Source organism: Drosophila innubila, chromosome X (genome assembly GCF_004354385.1).
Source record: "Drosophila innubila isolate TH190305 chromosome X, UK_Dinn_1.0, whole genome shotgun sequence".
NCBI classification, from domain to species: domain Eukaryota; kingdom Metazoa; phylum Arthropoda; class Insecta; order Diptera; family Drosophilidae; genus Drosophila; species Drosophila innubila.
The window spans coordinates 14,008,722-14,020,748 of NC_047626.1; the positions used below are offsets into that span (position 1 = coordinate 14,008,722).

Below are 12,027 nucleotides of genomic sequence, written 5' to 3' on the forward strand. Positions count from 1 at the left end.
TATATCTATCTATCAAACTATCTATTCTATAGTCACATTACTTATTTAACATCTATATATCCTTCGAATGTACATACAGTATTATTCTGTAGAGCTGTAAAAACACCTATTCACCAGTAACTTATCGTAACTGTACATGTACACATACATATATGTATATACGTATATGTGATTGATCAATCAACTTATTTGACTAACCAATTTCACTTTTGATTTCCATTATCGTTTTTATTTTGTAACTGTTTCTTTACTATGCCAGATCTAACGAGAACTGACATTATATTGAAAACTTTTCTATTCACTTTACTATTTCAAATAATGTTCGCATAATATCTCTATATATGTATAATATATATATATATATATTCTCTTGTATGTATTTTTCTTGGGTTTGTCAACTTTTGATTTGAGTGCACCTTTAGTTCAACTAATGCAAAATTTAACACTTGAAAGTAAAAAGCAAAAAAGCAATAAACAAAAGAAAAAAACAAATACTTACTATTAACTAATTTTGACTTGAATATCTTGATATTTCCACAAACTCAATCCCTAATAATGATTCCAAACCAGACACCGCACAATTTAAAATTATAATTTTCATAGTGTAAGTTGTAGAAAGTTGCGTTCAGTTTTTTTGTCCAACACTTTGAATCCGAAATCCTCCAAAAAATTTCCCTGTACTAAATACACATATCTGTATACTAAATATATATAAATATTGTATATGCCGATGTGACGATGTTGACAAGCACCAATTAAAGATCAGCAAAATGAAATACGAATTACTCTGTGCATAATGTCATTGTAGGAGGCTGAAGAGGCGGCAGCTGCAAAGGCAGCTAAGCTCGAGGAGAGGGCCAATGCCCAGGCGCAGGCGGCGGCGGATGCGGCTGCTGCTGAGGAGGCGGCATTGCATCCCGAAATGGCAAAGAGTCCAACATATTCCTGTATTAGCTATGAGCTGTTTGTTGGTGGTGAGAAGGGCAATGATGACAACAACAAGGAGAAGATGTCCATACGTAGCGTCGAAGTGGAGTCGGAGTCGGTGAGCGTTATACAAAGACAACCAGCACCTACCACAGCACACCAAGCTACCAAAGTTCGTAAAGTGAGCACGGTAAGTATTCCGAGCGCAATAATAATTTCACCTTGTTTTCGTTTTATGTGTGTATTGTTTTTATCGTTATCTTTATCGTTATGGTTATCGGTTATCGGTTTTATTTGTAATTGTACTTGTTTCTTTTCTTTTCATCAAACTGATTGTATAATTATATATGCTATCTATGTATACAAATGAATACGTGTACTTTAATAAAACTTGTGTTTGATTTCGATTTGATTTCGAATTTCAATTTGAATTTCGATTTCGATTACCATTCTTGTCATAAGCAGCTAAACGGCCGGCCTATTTACAATTTCAATTCAATTTGTTTTCATTTTGAATGAATGATTTTGTGTCATTTCTGCATTTTGTTTTATTATTTCTTTTTCAGTTTGATATCCACTTTTTTGGTTTTTAAGTTGAGTATACTCTCTTCTGATTTGCCTCTCGTTAATTGTAGCTATTATGTATTCGTATAGCAAGAGCTTTCGCTCTCACTTACTCTATCGCTAAAACTCTTCTTATTTTTAACTCGCTACTCGTTACTTGCTACTCGATCTGTATTAGAGCTCAGCTCTCTCTATCTCCTACCGACAGGCACTCGTTGCTGCTCGGTCTTTCAGCTACGGCTAATTGTTACTTGCTGGAATTACCTTCTCTACTCGCTGCTCAGATAATGAGACAATATCTTTGCAGTTAAACAGTTAACAGTTACATTCACTTTAGTTGTTGTGCTATTGGTTTATAAATTGCCACTCTTCGTTTTGTTATTGGATCGATGGTACATATCGTGTTTATCGTATATATTCGTTAACTAATTATCATAACTAGCGACTGTTGATTCGTATGTCTTTCATAATCGTATTAGCGAGTAGTGTTCTAGTGCCTCTATGTGTGTGTGTATGTACAAATAATCAAGTTATTAGCTTTAGTTCCATGTAACATCTACCAGAATTAATCGTCAGCGAGGGAGAGTCTTTCACTCTCTCTTTCTATCTCTTTCTTTCTTTTTTTCTGTTACCTGCTCTATTTCCTTTCAGACTCCATATTTTAGTATTGCATAAAGTAGCAAGAAATAGATTGTGATAGTGCATGAAATTGTCATTGCGTATGTGGGTGTGTGTGTGTGTGGCTGAGAGTGTATGTGCGTGTGTGTGTGTGTGTGTGTGCGTGTGCAGGCAGTTAAATCAGATCATTAATTGTACTTTGTACTCGTATTTAGCTGGCTCTTATAATTGGCATTCGCATAAGTTATTTTCATTTAAAAGTCTTCATTGATTTGTTTTCTCTTTTTTTTAATTTGATGTTTGTTTTGTTTGATTTACGTAAAATTTGTTGGTTTTGAGTTAAACTCATTGCTCGGAATGCTTTAGGTGAAAACTTTTCAGTTGTACGCGATTGGAGCTCAAAACCAAAATCAAATTCCACTTTCAATATCCAATAACAAAAGCAACAAATTACAATTTTACAATTACAAATTTACAAATAGAACGATGCTTAATTTCATTACATTGCAAGCAAATTTAATACTGAGGACGACAACAATGCTAAAATGCGAATGGCTTTAATTAATTGATTGACATTGATTGATCACACGATTGAAGTGAAAAACATGCTTTCAGGCTTTGCTATCCACTTAACACCAACTTTCTTCGCTCACAACTAGTCGAAATCTATCTTATTATGCTCGTGCTTGACCTTATCAAATCTTACACACACACACATACACACAATACATATATATAGATGATTGATGTACATACATATGTATGTACATCCCAAACCTATACTTATATCTCGTATATTCTATCCATCAATTTGCGTAGGTCAGCTTGGGCTCTCCATTCAACTGCAAACTCCATTGTTTTCCTCTCATACTTTCTTCGTTTTGTTTTTCTTTGATCTATTTTACCTACGTTATTTACGAGTCAAATTTATCGAACTTGATTTTAATTAAGACATTATTTTGATTATTCCTATGGCTCCATTATTCATTTGCATGCGAATTCAGTGAACGATGCTTTAATTTTCATTAATTATGTCTGAAAAACGCGCAAATTTTAGATAATTAAGTACTGTCCACTGCATTTTGATAAAGCGATAAAATTGAAACAGAGAGTACAGAACGGCACAATGGTTGCACTAGCACCGATTTCGAGTCATTGCTATCGATAAATGATTTAACTGATAACCGATATGCGTTGCATTTTGCGATAAACACCCAACATGCTGTGGCATGTCATTTTTGAATTTGATTCTCTCTCATTCTCGCTCTTTCTACACGCACACTTAATTGTATACTTTGTAGGTACTATTGGTAATTTTGTCAAGCATTTGCTTTACGCACAACGGCTGAGTCCTATTCAAAGTGTTTTGATCTTCGGGACTTAGAACCGATAATAGGAAACCAATCAACTTTTCATGACACACTATACACATACCCAGAGCAGCCCATATATGGTTATCAATACCATTTGGAACAGATTTAATATCCTATCAGATCAGATGATGATTTCTGACTATTTACTTCAAATCATTCTTCTGTCTATCCGTCAAATTTATTCGACATTATATCGTTAACGTGTTGCATTCCATTTTCTACGGCAAGCTGCTAGGGTATATGCATCTTCGGTTATTCGAAGTTATTCCTTATCATTTTCCATCTGTTCAACTGATAGCCCAAATACTGACCATGTGTATGACTCAATTTTCCGATTCGATTGAAAACAAATAAATATGTGTATGAAATAATAATCGAACTTTTACGCTCACTTAAATACTATCGCTGTCTCGCTCTTGCATTCGCTAGCTCGTTCTTACTGCCCATTTGATTGCTCAGAGTCGCATTCCAAATACTTAAAAAAAATATATCATAATCGTAATCGTTATCGCAGGCTCAAACTCTGAGCTTTCTAGCACTTCAACCAAATGGCCTTGAGCCTCAGGTAGGTTTCTCTCTCTCTCTCTCTCTCTCTTTCTCTATTGCTCACACAAACTAAATTACTCTTTGAAACTATTTACAAAAAAAAAAAACCGTGAAAAACTCTCGAAACTACACTTTACCCAATACACTCACATATCTACACACTGTAGGGTGTCTTTTCGGATACTTAGATTCGTTTGTAATATCAACAATGTTGCGATAGTTATCGGCAAATAATCTTTTGGTATTTTCTAAGTTTTAAAATGCATCCGTAAGAGTTTTAAAAGAAAATTAGACTGTAGAAATTGAAAATTTATTTTAAAAGTACATTATATTTGGTTACAAAATTTAAATTTTTTTTATTTAAAGATATTTTTGTTTTTAAATTTACAATTATCTTACTTTAAGTTCTTATAGACTCTTTACCCTGAGACTGGAAATTGTTACATATATATCTATTAATTTTAAGTTTTGATTTTTAGATATTAAAATTGTAGAGTACTTAAATAATTGCTTAAAAAAATGTTATAAAAAATATTGAGAAATTACACATACATACATAATAACCTATATGTTAAATAGATCTTAAAAAGCAGATAAACTGTTAAACATTTAAATAGTTGGAAAAAAAACTTGGGGCAACTTTAAAGTAAAAATATTTAATGTAGTATTGTATTCATACTGAGTATATTCACACATGCATACACATATATTCGCATACACAATGATTACAGATTAACACTTTCGAGTATATATATTTTTAATATAAAAAATGCATTTTTCCTTTTATAAAACTTTAAAAGAGCAACAACAGTAAATTTGTATAAAAGCAGGAAATATCTATATTATTCTACATAAGAAATATTTTATTTGATTCAATTTTTCTTTTTCTTCTATTTGTATTTTATTTGTAAAAAACGAAACGAAAAAAATAAATAAACAACTTAGACATCCCTATCCTTACCTGGTTCACCGTTTAACATACGCAGGGGATCACGTAGTTCTCACAAGGTAAGCGCCCAATACACACAGCCACACACACACTTACATACACACACACACACACACACACACACACACACCACGCCACAAGTATTGTTTCCTTCATTCAATGACAGCCAATACAACAACCAGTACAAAAACAACAATAAGAACTACAAGTCGCCTTAACCATCTCATATCATAAGTACTCGTCGTCGATAGAGTATCTAAGAGTAAATATATTCGATAAAAATGCATTCATTAAGTGCACTCACTCTCTCACCCACAGTTAATTAAGTATGTGTATGACTGTACTGACAAAACTGTAATATTTCATAAAATACACACGCACACACACTTGTGTAAAAGTTCCACGACAAAATTTCGAGAAAAGCTGTTTTATAAATCTCCAAAATTGCGAAAGAAAATGTTCGGTGTAAGCCATAGTAAAACATAAATAAATTTGAACATTTCGTAATTAGTTTTTGTCGAACCGAGCCATTTTCTTAAGAAAGAGATTCGATTCGATAAAAGATCAGGGAATCCGATCCGAACTCGTGTGCAGGTTTGAAAAATGTGTTATTTTTTGACACTTATTTTAACCAAAATACATCCCCACAGGCCAAAAAATTAGAGGTTGGGTTGTACAGATGAAAGTTTATTTAATGACCGATCATCCTTAAGGACATTTTGAAAGTTATACCTTGGTAATTATTGTAAAAATCTGTCAATTGAATATTGGTTCTACGGATTTTGACAAGTCTACGCCTATAGGAGGGAAGCGGGGGTCAAGGTTAATTGCACACCTGTATATAATTAAATACATTTAGTAGTAAATACACAACCTTACCCACGTACATACATACATACCCTATGACTCGTATCTACACATATAGCTGATCGTATCTAAAGCTAGATATGTAGATGCAAATGATAAGGTAACTCTAGTCAACCATCACTCGCATTTGAAATTATGTAGAAGTTTTTCTAAAATCTCCCATATAACGTTTCGGATAGAAGTCACACATTTAATCGATATTAAATCATATATGATTAGTAAGCTGTCATATTATTGGGCTTTCACTGAGGCGCATTGTATTTTGTCATAGTTTCGATAAGTTTATCATATTATATACATATATATTTATATACGTATGTAAATTTATCTTTTTCGATATTTAATTAGTAATTATAATTGTTCTCAAACTCTATATTTATTTTTTGGTCTCGTCGAACATATTCCAGTATTTTGATATCATAACCATCGAATAACATTGTCGTATTTGTCTATAAACTATATACATATTTTCTTTGTAAGATATGAGTATTTACATATATAAATTTATTTTGTGATTTTGTCATGTTTGGTGTAACTTGATATACATATACCTACATACGAGTATCTAATGCCAATCACTCTCACTCTATCTCTGTCTCTATCACTATCACTCCCTCTCTCTTTCTGTCTCTCTCTCTCTCTCTGTCACTCACTTCTTTGATCAATTTCTCTTTCTAACTGTCACTCTGTATGTATTGTACAAACCTAAAGCAATCAGTATTTGTACTATCGGCTGATGTGTCTGTGCCTATGTCTGCGTGTGAGTGTGTGTGATTGTGTGTAAGTTCCATGTTCCATGTTCGACGAGAACTAATAGAGATTATGAGTCTGATTATGTCTGTCATGCTCGAATTACATACTTATGTGTGAATGTATGGTACGAATGTATGTCTTCTGTATGTATATATGTATATGTATGTGGCCCTTTTTTAATTTTTTGATTGTGTGTGTGTGAGTGCTTGGGTGAGCATAGAACTGTTCTGATCTGGTTACGTTAATCAGGAGTAGCCAACTTAACATTGTGTAAGTTTGCAGTACTACCAGATCGCTGGAAATGAACAGTTCTAGCACACGAACTTACAGTATTTGCACATGTTTGAATCGTCACAGTCACAGTAGCAGTTACAGTCACTGTCACTGAATCAGGCATACAGTCACCTTCAACGTCACTGTCACTGTTTCGGTCACTCTTAGCCACGGTCTCAGTCACTGTACCGTTATAATCCCCAGTTTTCTGTTAATTTTTAATTGTTATGTTATTTTTTAATTTTAGGTTTATTCCCAGTATGTAATCCTATCGCCTTTGTATGATTTTGTATATATATACATATACATATATCTAGTATAACTTGTCGATAAAAATCTCGTTCCGATATTTTCCCATTTTAACTTGACACATAAGTGTTTTTGCTTTTATTTGATTAAACTGGAATTCGAATCGATATCAATAACTATTTTTCTATATTCTGTCTATATCATTGACTGTCTGTTGTCTGAGTTTATTGTGATTGTCTACCCCGAAATTATAGGGCTAGGGCTTCCCATTAAGTGTGTATGTATATGTGCCGGTTATATCAATTACTGTTTGAGTTATGTACTTAAATTAATTGTTTCTTGATTCTACAATCATTTAAAATTGTTATCTCTCATATAAATCATGTCAATGACTTGGCTTATTATTTTTTTTTTTTTTTTTAAATATTCGTTTATATATCATGATATTTGCTACAAACTTACCACTTTGACAATTACTTACTTATTAATAATAAGTTATTATTCAAAAACTACCTGCTACTAAGTACTAATACTACTACAACTATTACTGCTACTACTAAAACTACTGTTACTGCTACTATTACAACTAATACTACTACTGAAACTGCTACTGCTACTTTTTAACAGTTCATGTGTAATGTCCTAAGTACTAATCATAAGTTTAATCGTTTCGATAACCAAATCGAACCAGTACACGATACGCAATGGACGTGGCCGTTTTGGAATTCCCGGCAGCGATCGCAAGCCTCTCGTATTGTCAACATATCAGGATGCACAGCAACACTTGCCATATGCCGATGACTCGAACGCCGTGACGCCCATGTCTGAAGAGAATGGAGCCATCATAGTGCCAGTTTATTATGGAAATCTAGGTGTGTTTTGCCATAGTTTATCTATTCTATGTTTCAGTATTTCGATAATATGCAGCTTAGTTATGAAATTTAAATTCCGTTTTAATTATATTTTGAACTATCGCTTTATCGATAGTCAGATCAGTTGGGTATTATATTTTCAATATATCGATAGTATTAAATAACTTTAAATATATAATTGGTCTAGGCTAAAAGTTATCGTAGAGCTAAACCCTCAATTAGTATATTGCATATGAAAATACTCTTTAAGACTTTATATATTTATCGATTTTCATTTCAATGAATATCGATGTGTTGATCTATTGATAGAAGTAACCGCTTACATTGAACATACATATCAAGAGATCTTAAATAGATTTACAAGTAGCGGACTATCGGTAATAAGCCCAATGACTTTGTATGTGCTGTATCGATATCTCCAATTGTCACACAATCAATGTTAATCTTACTGCTTTCACATTCTCACAGGCTCCAGACACTCATCGTATACCTCACATCAGTCCCGAATATCGTATACCTCACATGGTGATCTGCTCGGGGGCATGGCCGTAATGGGCGTCAGCACAATGACCAAGGAGAGCAAATTGCGAAATCGCAATACACGCAATCAATCAGTGGGCGCCACCAACGGCGGCACCACCTGCCTGGACACCAATCACAAGGTCGAGCATCGAGACTACGTAAGTAAAAACCGAACTGATAAGCTTATCGATAAAACTGAAAACTAAAAATTGAAAATATCATCATGCAGGAAATTGGCCTGGAATGCACGGATGAAGCGGGCAAGATCAAACATCATGACAATCCTTTTATTGAGCCCGTCCAGACACAAACGGTGGTCGACATGAAAGGTACATACATATGTACATACAATATATCTTCACAAAAAAATATTATTAACATGTATATCGCTTACTAACTTACTACTCTCTGTCTGTATTTCTAACTCTGTATCTGTATCTGTCTCTCATCTCAGATGTTATGGTCCTGAATGATATAATTGAGCAAGCCGCTGGTCGGCATAGTCGAGCTAGTGATCGTGGTGGTACGTAACAATCTATCGACTTATCGATGAATCTATATATTGTACGTGTATTGTACTTTTGCATTGCGTTCATGTTGTAAATTTGACATTATTCATTGCATATATTTACATGCATATTTAATTTATATAATATATATATTGAAATATCGAACGTCTTGTAAATTTTCGTTTGTTTTGAATTCTCTTCCATGTGCATTTATTTCCTTGGTTTCACCTTATATTTTTAACAACTGATCAATTGCTGTAAATACTTAAGGTACAAAACTGAAACCAAGTCATATTTAATAAATTTTCGTTTTTTGCTGTTTGAATACATCCTTTTATACTATAGAATAAGTGCCGTAACGTTTGTTTCTGTGACAACGGATCTTTGCCCATCGTCTTTTCCATATTTTACATATAAATATCTATTTCTACTATCTACAAATCTTAAAAAAACAAAATTAATCACAACTTTCTACGAATTTTGCTTCATATAACTTTCCATGACATATTATCGACAATCAGCTATGTTGAGACCTTTTTGTCTAGAGATCAATTGATTTTGACGAGTGTATATTCTATTGATTTTGATTTTAAGCGCATGAGATATGTGCGTTGCAAGGGTTGAAGACTAGCTAATGATTGATTGATTGATTGTTGGATTGATTGACTATTTTAATGGCTTGAAACATACTTCTAGCGTGCTGCATGTGGAGCATTAAATAGCCTGTGCATCCGTTGTTTAACCCAATTCATTTTATTTAAAAAAAGAAACAGGAAAACAATCTGAAAAATTGCTAGCTAACATTTGACTCACTTCCATTAACCTAAACTATATTCTTAACATAATTAATTATATATATATTTTTTTATATTCTCATTTACTCCTTTGTTTTAACAAAAAACTTAAGCAAAAACATACTTAACTTTTTTTTATAATTATACTTATATAAATATAATTATATATACTTATATGTGTATCCAAATGAATGACTTCTTTGACTCGTCCATTTTATTTACTGCCGTTGATGCTAACAGAAGAAAGTAAAAAAAAAAAAATGAAAAACAAAAAAGAAAATTCGAAAAAAATACTAAAAAAAAACAATTACAAGATACAAATGCAGCAAGCAAGCCACATTCCAGCAATTGGATAATTTTGTATGACAAAACTCACACACTGACAAAAATGCAACCACACACACAGAGACACACTCACACACACACACTTGCAAATTACATTGCCGCCTTTTCGTTTGGCTGCTGCCCAAATTTTGGCAACACTTTTTTGCATTTTCAGAAACGTCCTCCTTTGAGCTTTTGTTAACTTGCTGCACCGTTACATTTAGACTTTAACGCTGCTTCACTGCACAGTTGTTGCGAATAAATCGCAGATTTAACAATCACGTTCTGAAGTATACTTCCTCTTCAAAAACAAATAAAGTCATTATTGCATAATATTCTGTAAATTTAACTTAAATAAAAAAATATTAATCAGGTGTGTTATTTTATTAGCTAACAAAAAATGTATTTGTTTTTGTTTGGATTGTAATTCTGCAACATCCCTGAATAAGTTTTTGTGTTTACATTTCATTTTTCATGAAAGTCGTATACTTTTTGCAAGTCCTCAAAGGACTCCCAAAAATATGTCAAGTATAAATAGATGAAGAGAAATTCAAAACGTGACTGAAAAATCTGGAATAAAAACTAGAATAAAAAAAAACAGAGAGGCTCCAAAAAACACGTAACACATTTGGACGCGAATAATTAATCATATTAATAATAATTTGAAATAAATGTTGATTTGATGTTTTGTAACAAAACGAACACAGCAAAGTTTGTTAGTTTTTCGTGTTGTTTTTTTAATATATTTAATACTGCATGCGTATAACTAAGTATTTCAATGATTAGTACTATAAAGTTATTGCTTTTGTTCCGTAGCTGCTTGCCTTATAATTCGATTGCTAATTATATACTTATTTTGAATAAGCTTATAACTGAACAAACCTAGTCTTAGATTAGTTGTCTGGTAATTACTAAAATTAGCGCATGCTTTTTCAATAGTAAGTCACAATCACCCTCACCTAATGCAACTACTCGTAATTTTAACTTTGAACTTGATTTACTACATATTGAAAACGCTGCAAACTGAATGCTAAACATTTGTATTGGAATATAATTCGCGCTTTAGCCTAACTTATTGAATTCTTAAATTTTTTGAGAATAATTCAAGGATAATATCTTAAATTTCTTAGCTTAAATCCACGTAGAAAACAATGAGTCTGTAACAAAAATAAAAAAAAGGGATAATAACACAGCCACACAAAATAAAAATTTCGTTGGTCAGAGATCAAACTACCATTTCCTTATGTACTTTGATGCGCTGAATCCGAATTTGAAGTTCATTCTGTGGCTGTGTAGTTAAAGAACTTACTGATCAAGTTTTAAATCTTTAGTCCGTTTGCGAAACGACGATCTTTCGATTTGGGAATTGGATTCATTTAACATATATTCATTAAAATTGCTCGTAGTTAGTCCAGCGTGCACCAAGTAGATTTAAAGAATACATCTCATCAGTAATGGAGCTGCTTGAAGTAGACTAAATGAACCGAAAGTGTAGAGTATCTAAAAGTCGCGGAAAGTCAACTTTTTAAAATTGAAAGTAGTTAATTACACTAGGCAACAGCCAAAAACCTACTGGAACCAAATTCCTTTTATTTTGATACATATTATATTGGGCCACATATGACAAAAACTACATTTTTTGAATGAACGAATTTAATAAAATTTGAATGCAGAGTAAATTAAGACGCCAAACCATGATCAAATTTACATACCGCTTGAATATCGGTACAGTTTTGCCAAAGTTATGACAGTTCGAAGTTGCTCAAGCCTTTGACCCAACAACTTTACAAGTCCAAATATTTCTTAGTTTTGACATGATTTTTTACAAGAAAATAAAAGGTCTCAGAACCAAATTTAAAGTGTTGTTTTATACTAATTACTATATAA

At 32.7% G+C, this 12,027-nt stretch overlaps 1 protein-coding gene across 1 annotated transcript in view; it reads left to right on the forward strand.

Annotated features, from left to right (window-relative positions):
* The window catches only part of LOC117782864 (sodium channel protein para), a 66,649-nt gene that overhangs the window by 23,126 nt on the left and 31,496 nt on the right, over nucleotides 1-12,027 (forward strand). The window contains exons 11-16 of the mRNA XM_034619935.1: nucleotides 809-1,117; nucleotides 4,974-5,036; nucleotides 7,811-7,991; nucleotides 8,460-8,671; nucleotides 8,743-8,842; nucleotides 8,968-9,036. Of these exons, the coding sequence (XP_034475826.1) occupies nucleotides 809-1,117; nucleotides 4,974-5,036; nucleotides 7,811-7,991; nucleotides 8,460-8,671; nucleotides 8,743-8,842; nucleotides 8,968-9,036 (934 nt within the window). The remainder of the gene's footprint in view (nucleotides 1-808; nucleotides 1,118-4,973; nucleotides 5,037-7,810; nucleotides 7,992-8,459; nucleotides 8,672-8,742; nucleotides 8,843-8,967; nucleotides 9,037-12,027) is intronic.